Source organism: Pleurodeles waltl, chromosome 1_2 (genome assembly GCF_031143425.1).
Source record: "Pleurodeles waltl isolate 20211129_DDA chromosome 1_2, aPleWal1.hap1.20221129, whole genome shotgun sequence".
Classification (NCBI taxonomy): domain Eukaryota; kingdom Metazoa; phylum Chordata; class Amphibia; order Caudata; family Salamandridae; genus Pleurodeles; species Pleurodeles waltl.
Window position 1 is genome coordinate 82,376,390 of NC_090437.1, and position 22,683 is coordinate 82,399,072.

The 22,683-nt window shown below is 41.7% G+C and overlaps 1 protein-coding gene across 1 annotated transcript in view; it reads left to right on the forward strand.

The window, feature by feature from the left end:
• The window catches only part of ANP32B (acidic nuclear phosphoprotein 32 family member B), a 177,631-nt gene extending 155,204 nt beyond the window's left edge, over positions 1-22,427 (forward strand). Inside the window, exon 7 of the mRNA XM_069236569.1 lies at positions 22,219-22,427. Coding sequence (XP_069092670.1) covers positions 22,219-22,289 — 71 coding nt within the window. The 3' untranslated portion in view covers positions 22,290-22,427. The remainder of the gene's footprint in view (positions 1-22,218) is intronic.
• The last annotated feature ends 256 nt before the right edge of the window (positions 22,428-22,683 follow it).

The window sequence follows — 22,683 nt, forward strand, 5'->3', positions numbered from 1 at the left end:
AAAGCCAATAGGCAGCTAAACTGAATACAAAATGTCTAATGCCACGTTAAAGCCAATAGGCAGCTAAACTGAATACAGAATGTAATGTCTAATGTCATGTTAAAGCTAATAGGCAACTAAACCGAATACAGAATGTAATGTGCTACTGGTGAACATTGAACAACTAATATGCACAGTGGTGAAACACAGTCAGTGGTCAAACATACTTTAATGTCATAACATCTCCACTCTCTGACCAATTACTTTAGTTTACTTTTCTCTTATTTGAAAGAAAAAACAAAAAAACATTATAGGCAAATCAGGTTTGAATGATAAAAGCGATCACTGTAAAGCAATGGAAGTGGATTAACGTATTTATCTCATAACCTTCCAATGAAAAGACTGAAGCTTATATACTCTGATTGGGATAATAACTGATTGAATAGTGTCTCTAAAATAGCAAGTTGATGTAGCGTGAGTTCTACTCATGTAAAGGTACACGGTCCACTTGAAAGGTTTGCTGGAATGTAAGTCAAAGTTTCCACACGAAAACAGCCAGCCAACTGGCAACTTGACATGTTTAATGTGACGTACAGCAGTCACTAGATGACAACAAACCCTTTGATTTGACATATTTTTGCAATGTCTGACCGTTCGGTAAAAGCACAAAACTCTGTGTTACCACGGTAAATTTCGAGAAGTTGATGTTTTCTTTTCTAAGTGCAATTGAATGCATTTTCCGATGACACGAGAATTACAAGAGATGTAGTAACACACGTCACCGGGAGTAATGTTGTAGGTGATTATAGGAGTGAGATTATCCCACTTTTCATTGGTTGTTTCCTGGCAGTCCCTGCAATACTCATATGGACTGAAGTGTGTTTCAACATAATGTTCTTGCACGTCTTGGTCATGATTAGTAGCATTGAAAATTGCGAATAAGATGTTTTTTGACATTGGTATGGCGATTAAACATGTTGACAAAACATCCACAGCGCCTCGCATGGCGCCCATGCAAAAATCGGATCTGTTGAGCATGGTCTGCGCCAAATGAATTCAAATGTTGTCATTCAGATGCAATAAAGGTGTTTCACGATGTGGTCGATCAATCAAGTTGAGATTGGGGGTGTTGGGTCCCTCCCGACCCCACACGCACACGCCCAAAAGGAGACCACACAGAACACTCGCGGCACAAACAAGCTGTAGTATGACCTGTAGAAGAAACAAGTATGATCATTCTCGCAAATAACATTTATCAGCTGGAATATGTTCCCATTTTTCCTGTCCTGGTTTCATGATCAACAGAACATTGTTGGGGCCCTTTCCTATAATTTCTGCAGGTTCTGGAGGGCCATTTGGGGATTCAACCCAGACTTTAGCACCAGGGTTTTTATTGGAACCGAAGCCCCCCTCCCCACGTACAGTAAGAAGGGCTGGGGCGGTCCCCTTCCTTACCAATCCTCCATACACTGGAATTATGACAAGTTGGGCAATTCGGCCTCCAATTTGAATGAACAAATCAAGCTCACCACTAATCAACAAAATAACTTTGATTTCTCCTTGGTAATCTGCATCAATCACTCCCAAATACCTTTTCAGGGCCAATCCAGATCTGGGAGCAATCAACCCAAAATGCTCTGGGGGAAATCTGTACTCCAACACCTGTTTCACACAAAGCTATGTCTCGGGGTTTTAGTCTGTAAGCTTGTAAAGCATGTAAGTCAAGACCTGCAGCTTCGGGTGTGGCTCTGTAAGGGGCTAACGCTCCGGGTTTTATTTCTCAGTATGTGATGGTATTGGTGGCCACGTGTGGTTTTATTTGCAAAGCCGGAGTTACATCTCCCTCATTTAAATGCTCTCTCCTTTTTTCATAGTTCCATCAGATAATTTTTGCAGTTGAGTTTTCAGTAAACCATTCATTCTCTCAATTAGTCCTGAGGCCTGTGGATAATAAGGAATATGATATATCCACTGAATATTGTGCTGTGGACAGTAATCTTGTACCAATTTGCCTTTGAAGTGTGATCCATTGTCACTCTGGATCTGGAGTGGTACTCCATAGTTTAACATTAACAAATCCAGAGTTCTGATAGTATTGTGCTGAGTAGCACGTTTGCAAGGGACAGCAATCAAGTATCCAGAATAAGTGTCCACTACAGTGCAGGTGTATTGACACCCGTGACTAATCGGTAGTGGTCCAATGTAATCAATTTGCCATATCTGTCCTGGTAACTTTCCTCTCCCCAACTGACCTTTAACTGCTTGTGGGACAGATCTCTGTTGTGTGTGCTGACAAATAGGACATTGCAAAATCACAGTTTTTTTCAAATCGAGGGGATTGTGCATTTCTCTAATCTCTGCCCACCTGTAAGTGGCTTTTTCTCCCAGATGTCCACATTTCTGGTGTGCCCACTTAGCCATCCCCACCAAGTCAGAATTCTGGGTTGAAACTTCTGTCCCTGAAACTTTTTCTTTAACATCTGCAAGGGAATTGAAGCAGTGTTCTAATCAGTCAATGGGGCAATGACCATCTATGACTATGCTCTGTTTTAACATTTCCCAAATTTCCTGCCACAACTCTTTGCTCCTCACCTCCTTTGAATTAACTAACCAGTTCTGTACAAGCCACGTGGAAAGCCAAACTGCTAATCCATTAACAGTGAACCAAGATTCAATGTAAAAATGACATGTCTCAAGCAGCTCTTGTCACGGTTTCGGGCGGGTCTGATCAGGACTTTGGTTGGGACACCCCTTGAGGTCACCGAATATCCTAAAGAGGTAGTATCCTGGGGCAGAGGAGCAGCTAAAGGCGTACATGGAAAGGACAGCTATGGATAGGCACAGGAAAGTAAAAGCAAAGCAACCCTTGTGTGAACAAACAGGAAACAGATTACTAAGGGACAAACACGCTGGGTTTGTACACAGAGTAAGATCAGAAACTCCCACAGTGACAGGGAATGTCAATGCCTCTGTGCAGTTTGCTCTTACAGATAGTCACCCTGCCAGCCCCATAGAAAGGAGGCAGCAGAAATGATTCTGTCTCTGGACCCTAGAGCACAAACAAGGAAAGTACTTACATACACAAGACACGCTCTTGTGGGTCCAGTTGGAAACACAGTGGCGATTCCTGAGAAAACAGAAATAGCACACTGTCACTGTTAGGCACGAAAGACTACGTATAACACTGGACAAGGATGGGGGCTGGAATTGCCTCCTGGAAACCAGGAGCCAACCCCAGTACAAAGGAGGACACTTATACACTGGTGAAGACTGATAGAACACATACCAGACACAAAGAACCAAGAAGAAACCGAAACAGAAGGGAACAAACTAAGAGGCAGAGGCAAGAACTAGGAACAGGCTCAGGCTGAAGTGAAGGCAGGACTAGGACTTGAAAACAGGGCGCTAACTTCTGGCTGGAACAAACAGAGATAGGACTGGGAAACTGAAAGCAGGCTCTGGTTGGAACAGGCAAGGACAGGACTGGAATACAGGGAGTTGGAATGAGTAGTAAACAGGACTGGGAAACAGAGAGCAGGTTCAGGCTGAAACAAGGCAGGAGCAGGGCAGAGAAACAGGGAGCAGGCTCTGGAAGAAACAAACAGGTACAAGGCTAAGAAGTAGGGAGCAGACTCTGGCTGGAACAATCAGGAACAGGGCAGAGAAACAGGAAACAGGATCAAGCTGGAACAGCACAGGAAGAAAACTGGACACCATCCGACAAGGGGTCTGTAACACAAAGGAATCGAACTCCAATGCACGACGGGGATCTTGAGGAAATGGCTGCTTATAAGCAGTTCCAAGCTGGGCTGCACAGGAGAGGTCTCAGGTGTGTGTAGTTTCAGACACTTGCAAGTCCTGGAGGAGAGGATCCGGTGAAAGGAGCAACTGGACTTCTCCCATAGAAAACAATGGGAAACAGAATTCGGGCTTTCCTGACTACCAGGCAGTGCATTATGGGATTTGCAGTCCCAGGAAGCAAATGTAGTACTACACAAGTGTACAATAGAGAAAAGAGAAACAGGAGTCAGCAAGGGACTCTAGATAACTGGTTAAGGTGATTCCCAGGCTTCCGACAGTCCCCTTACAGCGCCCCCTAGAAATGGGACGACAGAGTCGTAACAGCTCTTGCTTTAAAGTCTGACACACATTGTACAACTCTGCATATTGGTTACTTTTTCTTTCTCCTGTGGTAGACAACAACTTTTCAGTAACTGGATTGTATAACACTGCTTTCCATTGTCTTTTAGTACTCACGTATTTCAATGAATCATTAGTCAAACAAACACGCTTTCTATCCTCAGGGGACAAGAATTCAAATGGTGCACTTAATTTCACTGGTAACTCTTTTACCTGTGGTACTCCCTGCACCCTCTCCTCATCCTGTAAAGGGGCTTGTGACACCTGATAATATAGGGCTGCAGTGCCTGTAGGTCCTACTTGAGCCCTGTTTTGTATGTACCAGATCCAAAGTATGATACTAGCCTCTTGTGCCTTTCCTATACTGTGAGATTTAGGTGAACTCATCACCCATTGCATGATTGATATTTCAAGTTTCAGAATTACATTATAATTTAATGTCATTTGCCAGTATTCACTAGAGCCCAATAACAAGTCAAAAGCTGTTTTTCAAAAGGAGTACAGCGCTCCCCAGAGTCAGGTAGCTTTCTAATCCAAAGCCCCAGGGGCACCCTTGTCCTCCCCTGTTTCTGCCACATACTCAAGTTTACATCAGTGTTTCCCTCTTGCACAGCACACGAACCTAAAGTCTGTTGAATTATTTCATTTGCCATATCCAAAGCACGCAGCTGCTTCTCACTCCATTCAAACTCATGTTTTTTCCTAGTTGCTTTGTACCAAAGTGTTAAGATTTTACTCAGATGAGGGCTATACTGTTTCCAAAAATCGCATGACACTCTGTCTCTTGCTTAGTGCAAATAGTAAGAAACTCTAAAATCTTTTGTTTTACCTGTGACAACATCTGTCTATTTTCTGTATTCCACTGAATTCCCAGAAACTGCACATTTTGCAACAGTACCTCTGCCTTGTCTGAATTAATTTTACACATCGTACTTTGCAAAAGTGGTCTGAATATAACATCGTCAACTTCGTGCTCAGTGTAATCCTTTAAAGAATGCACTTCAACTCCTGCCACAAACTGTGGGCTGCTCTGCTGACATATCTACGCTCTGCTCATGAGGCTCACACTGACCCCCAACTTTTTTAACCTCCTCCTTAGTGGAATGTGAAAAGCCAGATTCTCCTGCAACAACTTTGTAGATTTCAGTTTAGTTTTATCTTACAATAATTTGTTCTGGCTAATTTGCTCATGTAAATTCTTATTTTCATGTTCTAACTGCTTACATCTCTCATGCATTTTTCTGTAAGCAGACAAAAGTATCCAAACCCTTCTGTCAAGGACAAAAGGGACATCATTTCTTTCAAAAAGCGCATTTTCTAAATATGAAAACACTTTTGTTTTATCCAAGCACTCATCCCAAGACTTAGAAAGTCCTGAACAAGAAAACATGTTTCTCACAGCACCACAAGGCAGTTTACCTTCACATGCATTTTCAAACATGGTCTGCCGTGCTTCCTTTAAGTCTCTAAACAAAAAAAAACCCAAAAATTACACTTTTAAATCGTGCACTTCTAATCTCAGATTCCACTCCCAGACTGCAGACCCGACAAAATGTTTTGTTTTCACTAATGACCGAGCTGAAAACAATCTCTGGAATGTACTTCTTAGTTTAAAGAAGACATTTATTATTACTTCACCACGAGGTTCCTGAGAGAGGAGATTAGTAGGTTGGAGGCACAAGTTCAAAAGTAGTCACAGCATTGAAAGGAAAATATATCAAAGTGATTCTCAATTGCAATGTACACAGCAAATATATGTGATTATATTATAGCATAACTTCAAAGCAAAGAATAAAAGTCAAAATTCATCACCATAGTAGGGCCCACCAAATGCTTAATCTTTCTCATGCCAGCAAGAAGAACGACTGCTTTTCGACTGCGAGAAAGAGATTTTCCACCCCCACGGGACAGGCCAGGCAGGTGGCGCCCCGCTCCTGACTGAAGTCTCGGAATTCATCGCTACTGAACAGAGTCATCTTTTTATATCTTGGAATAATTCCGTGAGAACTTTCTAGAAAGCCCTCCCTCTTAGAGGGGAATTATAAAAAAAAAATGCTGGCTACTGTAGGTCAGAGTTGGAAGAAACAAGTGTTGAAAGTTGGCCAGGCTTTCAAGGCTGTCTCTCCCAAGGCTGCACTAGAGAAAAACACAAAATATGCACTTCCTTATCTTGCTAGGGTTCGGTGAGAGCAAAATACGAAAAACACAGCTTGGTTTACCATGTGGAAAAACACAGCTCATCTGCAATGTCTAATGCCACGATAAAGCCAAAAGGCAGCTAAACTGAATACAGAATATAGGGCCACATGTAGCAAGCTTTTTGCACGTCGCAAACAGCGAATTTCGCTGTTTGCGACATGCAAAAAGCACATCGCAATGCACAAACCCCATTTTGCAATATGGTAACCTGGTTACTGAATCGCAAAACGGGCTTGCGACTCGCAATTAGGAAGGGGTGTTCCCTTCCTAATTGCGAGTCGCAGTGCAATGTAGGATTGGTTTGTGACCGCAAACGTGGTCGTAAACCAATCGCATCTTGCACCCTTTTTAAATGGGTGGTAACCCATTTGCAAAAGGGAAGGGATCCCCATTGGACCCCTTCCCCGTTGTGAATGTCACTGAAAACATTTTTTCAGAGCAGAAAAAATCAAACGAAAACGTTTCATTTTTCGTTTTTGTAATGTATCTCGTTTTCCTTTAAAGAAACAAGCTGCATTACAAAAAAAAAACTGCTTTATTAAAAATGCAGTCACAAACATAGTGGTCTGCTGTCCGCAGCAGGCCACCATCCCTGTGAGGGCCGCCATTCGAAAGGGGATCGCAAATTGCGACCCACCTCATGATTATTCATTAGGTGGGCATTTGCGACACCCTTGCAAATTGCAGATGGTGTCAGGGGCACCATCCAACGTTCAGAATTGCGACTCGCAAATTACGAGTCGCTCCGACTCGCAATTTGCAGGTCGCAATTCTGACTGTTGCTACATGTGGCCCATAATGTCTAATGCCACATTAAAGCCAATAGGCAACTAAACTGAATACAGAATGTAATGTGCTGCTGCACAGTGGTGAAACACAAAGTCAGTGGTCAAACATACTTAATGTCATAACACCTGGGTGCTCTGTCAGCTTTCATGTATATCTTGAATAAACCATCATTGGTTAGACCACCATTAGTGGTACGTTTCTGCGAGTATTGTTTTACCTTTTTCCCTCCCATTACATTTGAATGATGTCTATGACTTTTTTGGTGTCATCTTCCTCTGAGCCAATGCATTGCCGTACAGTGTGACTTATTACACGGAAGGCTGTATGTACGAGAATTTCAGGTGCTTTAAGTTCATCCACCTTTTTAAAAGTGTTTTATTTATTTTTTTAATCCCCCAAACAAGTTAGTCCTGCGTAGTTGCTTGGTCCTCCTTCTTATGGTGGTTTTGGCCTTTTTATATGGACAAGCTAGCCAGTCACTCTTTGAACCTCTTTCCGTCTCTCATCCTAACGAGGAGCAAAGTCTATAGAATGAATCCCACAACTGAAGTCTTGTGCTAAATCAGCCACACTCAATAGGACAGAGTGGATAATCGGATATTTGTGGGCTTTGCCGGAGCCAGAGCACCATTTTTGTTCAGTCCTTTTATGTATCGAGATCTGCTTGTTACTAGCCGAGCAAGTCTACAAGGGGTATGGCTGTTTCCATGACTCTCAACAGAGGTGTTCTGTTGGCTGACAACTTCCATGCAGCTACTTAGTCAAGACTTTACACATTGAGCAAAAATGGCTACTTTACTGCCCAAGCGCGCAGTGACTGATACTTTGCCATTGTTTGGGGCACGACTTCCTTGGTTAACTGGCACTCCTCGTTCCCACCTCCTCGTCCTAGAGGTTATTGCAAATTTCCTCAGTGTAAAGACACGGAAGCTTCAAGAAGATGTAGCCAACAGAGGTAAAAGATTTGTCACGTGTAGCTATACATCACCTGTTTTTCTCATACTCCTGCCACCTAGTGTTTGGCTCATAAAAATACAACTTGTTTTTCTTCAAAGAAGGGATTTCAGTTTTAAGGTGACTCATACCTCTCCTCAGATCCACAATGCACTAGGATTTCACCTTAGATCGCTTTTTTACCATCATCTTGTACTTGTCTTCAGTGACTCTGTTACAGCTGTGTAACATAAGAGAATTTTGATGGCAGAAAACAAAACACGATATTGAGGAGCACCAGGTAGCTGCGACCACCTTGGGAACAAATCTTTGGAAGAGCCTGGGGCCAAGTCGTATAAGAATAACTTAATTGGGCGGAGGGTGTGTAAAACACTATATTTAAATTCTGCCCCTCTTGAAGTACCAAGTTCGAAACAACACTGTCTGTAACCTGGAACCCCATTTAAAGCCAGTGCTCATTGTTTTAAATGCTTTTCAATTCAAAAGCTCTGCACTCTTTCGCTGCAACTATCTAAACTTGCACACACCATTTTCCATTGCGTGTTACACAATCAGAAACACCAGTTGACGGAAATTCTCCCAGAAATGGACTACAATTTAGCCAATCTACTCCACAGAACACATCAAGAAACACAAGGGTGATGTCTATCCACAGGTTATACAATAGTACTTTCAACAAGGGGAGTGCCAGCAGTAGATTTTTTTTGCTGCACACGCAGACGAGAACTGCCTACATTTTGAATCATGGCACTCACACTCACTTCCTGGGAAGTGCTGTGTGGATGAATTAGTCAGATACATTTGCCAATGCTTTTCCCTAATACTGTTGTTTCCAATCTGATAGAAAATTCTAGTTGCAGATCCCTTACCTTAGAATCTCCCCCAGTCGTCAGTGTGGATACGGAGATTTTTCTTCATGCAGTAGCCCTGCGTGCTGTTAGATGGCGTCGGTCAACTCTGCGTCCGTCATTTTCATTGTGGTTGCCGGATATGACGTCACAAGTTGTATATAGGCACCATTCCTACCCGGAGCTCTCAAGAAGATCCCGAACGACTTGGCCCAAGTAATCCTTGTGGCTCTGGACTGGGCTTGGAGAATCTGGTATCCCAAGCTGCTGAGCATGTCCATTGATCTCCGACCAGACTACCCTTTCCAGAGGATCCTCCGTCACAACAGACTGAGAGGGTTCTGCACCCAAACATATCCACTCCGTCTTCTTGCATGGAGCTTGAGCAGCGGCAGTTGACTGCTTTTGACCTTCCTCCCAAAGTCTATAATGTCATCTTGGCAGCCAGATGTCCCTCCACCAAAACGGTGTACACCTGTTGTTAGAAGAAATTTGTGGCATGGTGCACAGACAAATCTATTGACCCTCCACCCCCTTCTCTGCCCCTCTCTTTGAGGTCTTGTTGTTTATCCTTCCCTTGCCCAGCATGGCTCTGCTGTGGGAACTGTTATGGGATATTTGTCTCCTATTACTGCTTTTTTTAAGTTGCCTGATCAACCTTCTTTGTTTAAGTCTCCTATTGTACATAGGTTCCTCAAAGGTCTTACTCATGCTTTTCCTCCAGCCCCATTCATTATTCCCCGGTAGGATCTGAATTTGTTTTTTATGCATGCTCCTTTTGAGCCTCCCCACGATTGTCCACTCAGGCTTCTCACTTTGAAAACTGCCTTCCTTGTGGCGAGTCTACCCACAGGGGTGAGTGAGCTGCAGGCATTGTCATCTAAGCCTCCCTACCTTTCTATATATCCTGACAAAGAGGTGATTCACACTGTGGGACTTTTTCTGCTTAAAGTGGTCATGCTTTTCATGTAGGCCAATCTATTATGTGTCCTACTTTTTTGCATGCCCCAGTATCCTTCCAAGGAAGAAGAGAGATTCCACCGCCGGGACCCCGAAAGTACGTTCGCGTTGTACCAAAGAATTCTGGGTGAATTACAAACTTTTTATAGGGTATGTAGGTGTGAAGAAAGGTCAGGCAGTGCAGAAGCAGACCATCTCCAGATGGGTAAGATCTGCTACGTAGTGGCCAAAAAGCAACCCCCTGAGGGTTTTTGGACTCATTCTACCTAAGCTAAAGCTGCGACCACTGCATTAGCACATGGAGCCCCAGTACTTGACATCTGTCAGGCGGCAACGTGGGCATCTCTGCGTTTACCAAACACTACTGCCTGGACAGTCAGGTCCGTGGGACGGGCACTTTGCTTGTTCTGGCCTGCAAGACTTTCTGGTCTGAACTCGGTTTGCAGACCCAACTCCGGGGGTGGTATTGCTTGGGTATCTGCTCAGAGGTAAGGAATCCGCTGCTAGAAGTCTCTGTCAGATGGACAAGGTACTTACTTTTGGTAACACCTTATTTGGTAGAGACTATTGCTAGCTGGAGATTCCTTACCGACCCACCCATCCTCCCCGCTCTGTGAACTGATTTCTAGTGGAGGGACTTCCCTTTCAGGGCCTTTATTTTGACTCACCAGTAGTTAGTGTTCTTCATGGCTCTGGGCTTCTGGCATGGAGAGTTGTGAATAGGAACTGACATCAGCACGCCTGGGTGGCGTCTCTATAAGGCCCGCAATGTCAAATCCGGCACAGACGATGGAGGATGCGCAGCCGATAGACGCCACCCAACAGTGTGCTGGGGTACTGCACATAAATATATCGGGATCCAAACTGACGCCTGGGGCACATTCAAAGGTAAGGAATCTGCAGCTAGATATAGCCTTTACCAGGTAAGGGGTTACCGAAGGTAAGTAACTTGTCCTTCAGGGCTGGTCCACAAGATCACAAGATCTGTAATCTTCAGAGCCATGCACCCATTCTCTGGTGGTTGCACAGCTAGAAAGAAAGCTTTTCTGCAGGATAGGGAAGCACCTGACATGAAGAGCAAAAAGATTGACACGACTGGATATTGAGTTGCTCGTAGGGAAGTTATGCAGTGATGCATTGCCAACTCACACGCTCTCTTGGCATGCTATGAGTGTCATTGTTGAAAGGAAATGAAGGAACCGCTACTCCTTGTTCGTGAGCCTCCATTGGAAAAGGGGACAAGAAAATTGTACAAGGGGGAAAGATTATTCTGGTGAAGTTATTCAGTGTCTGTGGGCCTGTCAATACTAGGGTCCTTTGCTGTAGTCCTGCATGGCTGCACATTTCTGAAGTCTGTACAGGGGTCCAACGTCTGGTCACCTTGCCCTTTGATAGAGAGCACTTGTTTGACCCTCAGGTGGAGGAGAATTTAGAAAACAAAAATCAAGAAGGGCACCAACTGTGCCAAGTCTATGGGTGATCTCCAGCAGAAGTAACAGACCACTTTAATCATGAACAAACACATCCCTTAAACAAACTTTTTCACAGGTATCTGTGTTAGCTATGCCAAGTTTGGGTATCCTTTCCATCAGCTGTTTATTGACTTAAGGTTCCTCATACATGTACATCACATCCATCCATTTCAAAATGACTGTTTCAAGAGGCCATTCCTCATCTGTAGAAGAGATGCTCCATGGCAGCACCCTACCTCAAAGACGCCTACTTCCACACCCCATTACACCTGGCTCTTTGCCAGTTTGTGGTAAGTGGAACACATTAACAGTTTATGTCATGTGTTTCACGATTAACACAGCCCTACATGTGTTCACCAGGTGCTTGTGTAATGGTGGCACTTTTGCTTCCCATCCAGATTAATGTACAGTCTTATCCAAAATAACTGGTTGAGGGCAACTCACTTGTGGTCTAGCAAATACCCTTCAAAAGGTTCTCCTCCTTCGACAACTGGGTTTCATAATCTGTGTCAAAAAGTCCCACTTCCATCCACAAAAGTCTCAAATGTTTCCTAGGCCCACATATAATTCAGTCAAGGTCAAGGCCAAGACCTATGCAACAAAGGAACAAAAGTGACAGTGTATTAAACGGGTATGAATGGTAGTGCAGTGTATTAGTCCCTAATGCTTGATTGTAAATGTGATTCAGCAAATCGAAATTCTATGGCCCAACTCTCTCTTCCTTTAGAATGCCCTTTCCTATGCAATCGTGGGATATCAGATGGGGTATGGACCAATTTTGCCCCAAATCAAAGACTTGAAGTTATAGAGAATTGAAAACCCACTTTGTCTCCAAGTGTAAGCTTCCAGACTTGTGATGTATAATAGTTTGTGATGAAGAATTAATTCATTAGGCCAGGATATTGGATCCAAGGTTATTTATTGATGTCCATTTCAAACAAAGATCGTAGACATTTGAACAGAGTCGATACGTGTTTCACCCGCTTTGGTGGGTCTATCTGGGGCTTTTTCAAGGCTAGTAAAAGTCATCCGAGCAAGTCCATTGTTTGGAACACATGTTAGTTGGTCAGTATATTCAGTGTGTTTAAAAATTATTGGATAAAATATAGTATCAATAATAGTTCATTTGGACTCATCATATTGCAGGTAAATATGTCATTAAGGGGTAATAACATGGTTATATGTTTGTCTATTCATGAGCATAAAATATTGCAGATCTTGTGATAAAAAGAACTGTTATGCACATTTGTAAAGGAATTTCAGAGGTAGCATGTCTACACATACAAGAAATATTTACGACAAGTCAATTGCCCAAGAGAGAATTCTTGTAAACAGTAATTTCTTCACGACAATTCATTTTACCTAAGTAAGCATGGAACAACATTTAGTGTAGTAGATATTTTCAAATAAATCAGGAGCTGTGTCTCGATTCATGTTAAGGTGGTATGTTCGTCACGGCTTGCTTAAAAAAAGTAATCGGCAGTCAATTAATCCGCTTGTACATCAAGGCATGTCAAAAATTAAAGTAAAATAAGCAAACTGCAGCTATGTAGTAAGCGGACATGTTGTTCTGTCCGTGTGAAAAAAACAAGGACTTACTGTAGCGTTACAAGTTTGTAGCCCTTTGTTGTCAGGCTGCTTACCAGTCTGAGGGCAGAGACGATTTCAGTACTCAAGAGAAATTCTTACCCTGGAAGAGAGAAAATTTTTACTTATCGAACACCCAACTACACCCACCCTATATCTTCTTCCCAAAATACACAAGGGGGGCTGGCCACCCAAAGGTAGACCAATCATCTCAGGCATAAATTCCATCTGCTCTAACTTGGGCATTTTTATTGATTCTGAACTACAACCCTTTATGAAGAATCTACCCTCCTACATTAAGGATACGAAGGATATACTTCAGAAACTCAAAAATATTGACTGTCAACCAGATTATATACTCGCAAGTATAGATGTGGTCAGCCTTTACACTTCAATCAAACATCAAGACAGCATTGAAGCAGTACAGAGATGCCTATCCACAGGATCAGGACACCTTCTTGAAAGAAATGAAATGATCATTCTGTCTCAAAAACAATTTCTTCCTTTTTAAAGGCGATTACTACCTTCAGCAACAAAGGACCGCGATGGGAGCTCGCTTTGCTCCACCATACGCCTGCATCCTGATGAGTGAAGTAGAATGACACTGGCTTTGGAATGAAAATACAGAGTATTTCTCACAACAATTGATCATCTGGGTTCGATATATTGACAAAATTCTTAACTGGCAAGGCCAATAATCCCTCCTTCAACAATTTTTATGTACTCTGACACCCAACAAGGGGGGTAATGAAGTGATCTTTCAGATTTCGAGGAAATTACTTGAATATTTGGATCTCACACTCTATATAGACGAGAACCAGTTACATAACCGGTTCCACATAAAAGCAACAGGTGCCAACTCTATTCTTCATGCAGCTAGTTGCCATCCACAAAGTACAATACGAAATATTCCAGCAGGTGAATATAGACGGGCCAGACGTAACTGCAGCAACATAAAAGATTGAGACAGCGGCGTCTGAAATTTCAGAACGTCTATCCAGAAGAGGATACAACACCTCTGGATTGAACCACACCAAGGAGCACTTTGCCAAAATTGACCACAACAATATCATGAACAAGGGCAAATCCACTGCTAACCAGACACTTCTCCGCTTCAATTCCACAGTGGCCAGCAACATATCGGCAAACTGCTTCATAAGCATTTGTGATTACTCACTAAAAATCCCTCAATCGCACAGAATATTCAACCAATGCCAAAGATGTGCTTCAAAAGAGCATCAAATCTTACAGACAGAATATGCTCCTCATTTTTCCAAGAAAAAAAAAAACGCCAGACACTTTTTGAAACAAACCACAGGCTTCTACACTTGTACTAACTGCTCAATCTGTAAACTTGGTTCATCACAATCTAAAGAGATTGCAATCAATGAACAACATTTCACTATACGTCACTTCATGAACTGTGAGAGCATCAATACAGTCTATCTTATCACTTGCCCTTGCAATAAGGCTTATATAGGCATCACAACTAGAGCATTGAGAATACAGGAGCATTATCGAAACATACAAAAGGATGATGTAAGACTTCCATTGGTTGAACACTTCGTTAAATGTCACCCATCCACACAAACAACATCCTCGGGGTGGGGACCTTGAATTAAAACTACGAGAATGTGAAAGTTCTTTTACTATCTGCTTTGACATAGTTTGACATGGTCTCAACAAAGATGCAGAATGGCATTATTGGCTTCCCTAAAGATTTTATAGACTTGGACATGTTATTACTGGCTCCCTTAATGCATACTTATTGTCATTTTCCACCAGTCATTTTCCGTTTGTTCATTTGAATAGGTTGCAATTGATACCACAGTAGGACGAGCATGGAGTAATGTTTTCCCAACATTCATACAGATTGTCAGAATTACCAACCTAACTTACACAGGTGCATGTCGGCATTTACAAAATCCCCAATATCCGAGTTGGGTTAGCTTAAGAGAGAAAGTTACTATAATTGAGACTCTTTCAATCACAACACTGTTCAGTGTGTAGAATCCTGTAATTTTGAATATTTTTGAATGTAGCCAAAACAACACCTAGTTCGTTCTAAGAGCTGTAGGATTACTCAAATGTAGGTAGATATTCAAACCGGACACCCATATTTTACAGTGCCAAGATTGATCCAGCTTTGTTTCTACATCTAATCATATTTACTTGTAACTTTTGATACTCACACATTACTTTCCACTACAATCTATCTTTTAAAAGGTAAGAGGGATTCATAAGGTTAACCCTCCAGGTGTTAATAATATTAACAATTGAAATTGGACTTTTTCTATAACAGGGGCTACCATAGCACAGACACACATCACAAAATGTGTATGAATATAATACTGGGGTTTCTGTCAAAACCTGAGTGGCATCTTGATATGTTGCAGGGTAGGTATTTTGTATACCCTTTACGGTTATTTCAGCCAACATGGGCAGTTACGATGCTTTGATAACCAGAACTCTCTATCACTCATACATAAGTGCTGTTTAAATATGGCTGCGGTTACAACACCCTTTAATATGGCTGTTTCTCGGAGCTATGACAGCAAAAGAAGGACAACTAACCCAGATCAAAACAAATATGGCACTGGTTTGAAACACCGTAGTGCGGCGTGGGATTTAGCCCGGTACATGGCCGGTCAGCATACAACATCGTCTGCCTTCAGACTGGTAAGCAGCCCGACAACAAAAGGCTACAAACTTGTAACGCTACAGTGAGCCCCTTTTTTAACACGGACAGAATACATGGCTGTTTATTACAAAGCTGCAGTTTTCTTATTTTACTTTAATTTTCGACATGCCTTGATGTACAAACGGATTAATTGACTGCCGATTACTTATTTTTTAAGCAAGCCGTGATTAACATACCACCTTAACATGAATCGAGACACAGCTTCCGATTTATTTTATTATATCTACTACACTAAATGTTGTTCTATGCTTACTTAGGGAAAATTATTTGTCGTGAAGAAATTACTGTTTACAAGAATCGTCTCTTGGGCAATTGACTTGGTCCTAAATATTTCTTGTATGTGTAGACATGCCACCTCTGAAATTCCTTTACAAATGTGCACAACAGTTCTGCTTGCTTTTTATCACAAGATCTGCAATATTTTATGCTCATGAATAGACAAACATATGACCATGTTATTACCACATAATGGCATATTTACCTGTAATATGAGTCCAAAAGAACCATTATTGATACTATATTTTATACAGTAATTTTTAAACAGACTAAATATACTGACCAACTAATACGTGTTCCAAACAATGGACCTACTCTGATGACGTTTACTAGCTTTGAAAAAGCCCCAGGTGGACCCACCAAAGGAGGCGAAACATGTGTTGGCTATCTAGCTCTCTGTTCAAATGTCTATGATCTTTGCTTGAAATGGACATCGATAAATAACCTTGGATTCACCATCCTGACTTAATTAATTAATTCTTCATGACAAACTATTATACATCACAAGCCTGGAATCTTATACTTGAATAATAAGTGGGTTTTCTACTCTCTATAACTTGATTGTAGATGTGTCTGTTGCAGGAATGTCTAACCTGTCAATAGATACAATATGTTAGGAGGATCTAGTGTTAGTAAAGCCCTGTGTCCGGCACAATTTAAAGTGGTGGAATGGGAGACGTGTTCAACATGCATTACAGATGTTTACATTTTCTTGTAACCCACCTGCAGTGATACATAGAATGTGAAGGCACACATAAAAACAATAAAAAATTCACAGTCACTATATAGAGTATCTCATTAGTATAATTTTCCAAAATCAAAGTAATAGCTTAGAATATAGTATTTAGAATTTTTACAGTACAGTTCTGATCCTATCTCCAATTGAAATCAGCTATCCAAATTAAATGTTCCTTCGATGTTTATTCCAGCTATTTAGTTCATAGTCCTAGACGTTTTTCAATCCATCATAATTCCAAGAGTTCCAATTTTATAAAAGTTCCGCAAAATCATTCATATAATTTTATATCAAAGTTCACAAAGAGTTCCTCTTTTTCTTGTTTATATGTCCATCTCTGGGTCCATGGTGAGATACAAACATTAGAATACACAAGGAAATGTTACAAAATAGGAGATACAACTGTCAGGTTTGAAATTGAGATATAAGAAAATGATGTGTTAAAGGTGATACAGCTTTGCAAGAAAAGTTTGATTTAGGTCATTTTACACTTGAATATAATACTTTGGGAGGTCCTGAAGAAGTCCAGGGGTACTTCCACGGATGAAACACGTGTTGTCGGACATTTGACGGACATATGGACAAGTAAGAGAGATGGACATATAAACAAGAAAAAGAGGAACTCTTTGTGAACTTTGATATAAAATTATATGAATGATTTCGCGGAACTTTTATAAAATTGGAACTCTTGGAATTATGATGGATTGAAAAACGTCTAGGACTATGAACTAAATAGCTGGAATAAACATCGAAGGAACATTTAATTTGGATAGCTGATTTCAATTGGAGATAGGATCAGAACTGTACTGTAAAAATTCTAAATACTATATTCTAAGCTATTACTTTGATTTTGGAAAATTATACTAATGAGATACTCTATATAGTGACTGTGAATTTTTTATTGTTTTTACGTGTGCCTTCACATTCTATGTAACATTGGTTAAGTAGTTTAACCCTGTAGGGGTGGTTAGGGGGTGAGACCCCAGTGCAGAGCACCGTAACTTAATTTTACTTAAGTCCCTAGATTGGAAAATTGGAGCGCCTTTTCACTCTTTGATATCACCCTCCTTTGAATGACCACCTGCAGTGATCCTTTTCGTAGCGCCCCAGATGCCAATGACGCACGTTTTCATTGCACTTACATGGTACCGTCTTCTCTTGGAAATGTCCAAACATCCAGACCAAAGACTGCCTGGCACACCCACACTTGGTCAGTCAGCATTGGGGCCAACTAATTTATCCCTATCTGAGGCCCTCAATCAAGTGACTATTAAGTTGTAGAATTTTTGTATTTGCTACGACCGCTAGAATGTATGCAAATTCTATTCTAAAGGAAGCTTGGAGGCCTACTAATAAGAGCATGTTGTGAAGCTAAATGGAACTATTTTGAAACATGTTAAACTACACACAATTTCAGTTCTTTAACAGTAACTGTTCAACATACTGTCTGTATTGCTCTGTGTACAGTTTGATGCAGTAACCTCATATCTATAAAAATAGAGTATCAGTCTATCTTTCGTATCTTGTAAAAAGCTTTTATGGAGGGTTATTCATCCTGTTAGTCCCAGCTCCCGTATGGGAATTCGTAGTAATCCTGACCAGTTCAATGGGAGGCCCCCTTTGAGCTGCCCCGTTCTCACCTTGGACATCAAGAGGTATCTTAGATTTTACCTAGACAGTATGCTAAATATTTTAGTGAATCGGACATGTCATTCTAGCGCCTTGAGACCCCATGGGTGAGTACTACGCTCTAGAAATTATTGATTGATTGATTCTTAACCTCTGATTTGGATATCACAGATAAGGTCAATCTTTATCAAACCAGGAATTATTATTGTTACGAGTGTTAGTTTGCAGCACGTGTAGCTGTGTATCACATGCTGTGCATTCTTCTACCATCTATTTGGACTCAGGTGATTCCAAGTTGTTTTCCTTTGAAGGAGTTTTGGTTTCGAGGAGACTCCTAGTCCCTCCGCGATACTCACAATGTCCCAAGACACAGGTTCCACCTCAGATTGTTTTTGTTTCCCACCATTGGGCTTGGGCATTTTTTTTTTATGCTTGGGCCACTACAGTAACTCAACACATGGAAACTTTAGAAACGAACAACTGGAGGACTTTACAGTACAGAAGATTGCATAAAATAACATATCCAACACTGACTGCGCAGTCTGTTCAGACAAGGACTAGCCATAAGGGAATGGCACATTTGTGCAGAAGGTACGGAACACTAGATTTATTTTTTGCCCCTCTTGCACAATTTCCTTGTGATCAGACCAGCAGTCTTTAACCGCTGTTTGCTGAAGGACCTCAACCACCTGCTCAGCATGCAGCACTTCTGATAGGAGGTGGGCACTCTATTCCAAAAAGCAGAGCCAGAACTCTGCAGAAGGCTTAGAGTCAGACGAAAATAGAGGAGGACCATCCCATTCATTGAAAGCCAAAGACAGCAGAGTACTGTTTCAATATCTCTTGAGGACCCTGACTCTTCTGAAGCTGAGTCTAAGAGCTCCTGTCAAAACACCTAGGGCAAAAGCTACAAACTTGTGCCTCTGGGGTTGACATTGAGGTCCGGTCTCTATAACCCCAACCTCAAATACAGACAAAAGCATATAGAGTGACCCTCCCTCCGGGGATCAGCCTCAGAAGGAGGCTAGACTCAATGGAAAGAAGAGACTTGGAGAGCACTAAGACTTGTCCTGAAAACCACTTTACAAATGGGGTTTGCCCTCATAGGGACACAACAAGATGATGAGTGGAGTGCTGAAACTTCTCAAACACTCACCCCCAATCACAGATCTGGGTTAAATCCATTGTTCTTTTGTTCACCACGCCACCCAAGTTTAGACTCAGCCATATGCAAATCAATGTTCACCCTGTTACCCTTGGTAACAGTCAAGCCCGAACTGCCTGGTCAGGTCCTCCCTGGATCAAAAGCAAGCATCCCGGGTCCGGTTTCGGGGTGTCACCAGTCATCAGCCAGGCTAGCTTGAATCCAGTGGTACAGTGAGTCCTGATAGGACCATGGGGGCTGGAGCTCCATAATAACATTTGGACAAACTTCCTTCAGCCGACCATGAATCAATAATCAGTTTTTTACAGCAGACTGTTGTAAGATCATATTTCTAACTGTAGTAGACTTATCAATAGAAGCTTAAAGTATATAAGAAAAAAAAAGTCAATGCAGAAATGGTGTCAAATATACCTTCACATTGAAATTGACTTGTAAGTCCCACAAGGCTTTGGCTCCAGGCCCACAACTCAGAAAGAAGGTTTGGGAATGCAAGATAGTATGATAAAGCCCTTCTAAAGAAAAACAGACACACGTTTGAGGAGGGAGTATGTAAGGAAATTAGGATTTTTCCATTCTTAGAGAAAAAGAAGCTAAAATCCCATCTACTTTACCAGCTCCAGTGTTGCCGTAGTCCATACATTCAGGTTCAAATGAGGAATTTTTCTAACATCCTTCACCACCATTCCTAGAGAACTTGGCAATCTGATAGCAGTTGGGAGAACACATGACTTTGCTGCATTTGCACATTCCTGTGCAACTTGGGCATTGAAAGTATCTCTGATCAGTTAGATGTGCAAAGGATACAGTATCACAGCTTCTTTATGGAAGAGGTTATCATTACAAGTTGTGTCAAGTCATCCATTCAATGGTGAATCGACACACATATCATCAATGCAGGTGCAGGACTATTCCAGTGAGCTTCAGTTACGTATTGGCTATGTACTCTCTGGAGAGCTGGGGTACAATCCTTCAGGAGATTTTAGACAGAGGTTTATTGACTCAAGCAGGAAGGAAACGTTAGGCCAACTTATTGGACCTCAGGGCCATATAAAAAACCCTTGCTTCCTTTCTTCCAAGAATACATAACTCATCAGTTCTCATAGTAACAACAACAGCTATTTTTCATGTAAAGACTCTCCCATGAGCCAGCAACACGTCCAGTAAATGCAGACTGCTGTACTGAGGACCAGGAGAGGCAGTGGATAGCTGTATAAGGTCCTTGTATCAGTGCTGTGAAGAACAAGCGGAAGCAAATGGATTGAGCAGATTGGCTGAAGAATGCCACGAGTGGGAGCTAATCTGTTGATATTTAAGAACATATTCAGTGTATGGGACAAACCCAATCTCAGCTTCTTTGCAACAATAGACAACAAGAAATGGTGGTTCTTTGTCACCAGATACTGACAAACCTTGGTGAGGGGAGATGCATTTTTAATGACCTGGAATGGGCCTCTGTTGTCCCTCATTCTGAGGACAGTAGCCACAATCAAAAGGGAAAGATATGGCATTATTCTAGTAACTTGAGTGTGGTGCTGTCAGCACTGGTACACTTATCTATGATCTTCTGCAGCTGCTCATCACGACCTACTTCTGTTCCTCAGGACAGCAGCCTGCATCCAGAGTCTTACCCTAACTACATTTTGCATTTGGAACTGGCCTCCCTGAGCTTGACGTCCTGGCTCTCAAGAACTGCTATGCCAGCCTATGCATTCCAGATGATGGCAGAATACCTTTTGCCCAAGCAAGAGCACAGGACACCAACAAAGCTTACAAATGTAAATGGAAGCACTCTATTGCAAGCGCAAATCAAAAGGCCTGTCTCTTCTTCATGCTCATTCTCAACAATTACTACAGTTAACGCACATTCACTAAGCTGTAACGGCTTGTTAGAGCTTTGGGGCGGAAGTGATCCACTGGACAAGTAGTTCTGCGCTACCGTTTCCAGTAAGGTATGCTTTCTGTTGAGGGTACTGGTAACTATTCTTATTCAAGCATGTGAATCCTTGATAGATCCAACACTGCAGCTTATCTGTAGCTGTAGTATCTCAGTATCTTTAATGTATTCACATTTGACTCTCTATCATCCTCATTTGGGACTCCCAATTTACTTATACCTGCCCAGGCAAGTCGTATGATATCTTAATAAGGTGGCCTCTACAGGCAGAGAAGTTCAAAGCACCTTCACCCCATTGGCTGGAGTTTGGGTAATTTCCAGTGAGATGAATGGGCTACTCAGATAATGCTTCTTTGTCTTGATTTTATGGTTTGTTGATGTTATACACTGTCATTGTATGAAATCAGAGGCTCCCACCTCGAAGACTGTGAATGATTCAAGCATGATAATCTATGAAAGATGACAGTGGTGAGAAACCACTGTTACATGTAAGTTGCTTATTACATAAAATGAATGGCTGTTTAAGGATTCAGTGAAGAAGCTTCAAATCACCTTTGTAATCTAACAAATACACGTTGCATATTTAGCATGCCTTCTCCACACTTGTCCTCCTTGTGGGGTTCAGTTGCACATGACGGCGTGCTCAGCAGGTACAGTGTCTTTAACACAGTAGACTGGAACATTGCCTTGGGTATTTCAGAGTTGCCACAAGAGGGAAATGTAAGAAAAGATTGGCATTGAGTTTTTTTTATTGTTGCTGCCTCTTAATAGATGGCAGAAGGTGGCACATCCTTCCAAGACAAAATGCTCTAGAGATGCATATCTGGAGTAGTTTAGAGGTGTTTGTCCTATCAATTGTTTAATTGTATTTTGTACCTTTCTTGTGCAGAAGAAGAAGCTGCAAAGGGTGAAAAACGAAAGAGGGATACAGATGACGAAGGAGATGAAGATGATGAATAGAAGCCCCATGACTTTAAAGGACTGTTCAGTATTGATTGGACTGGCCCTATGGATAAGTGGTTGAGGAGCACATGCAAGAAAAAGTAGCTGTAAAAAAAAAAAAAGCCCCTTGACACCCAAAGAGCCAAAGAGTTGTTCCTGTGACATTCCACGCTCCAACAATCAACTCCTATTTGAAACCTATTTCGTGGTTTAAGATGAAATATGACAAAAATAAACAAAAAACCCACAAAACTTTGGGCTTAACAAATGGGTCAATGAATTTACTATTTTGTTGGGGGTTCTTAGGTTTTTGTGTCAGACTTTTGCTATAGCAACAGGAACAGGTGACGTGATTGGTTAGTCATGATTGTCAATGACTACATTACACAAAGGTCGTAGCACCATTTTTACT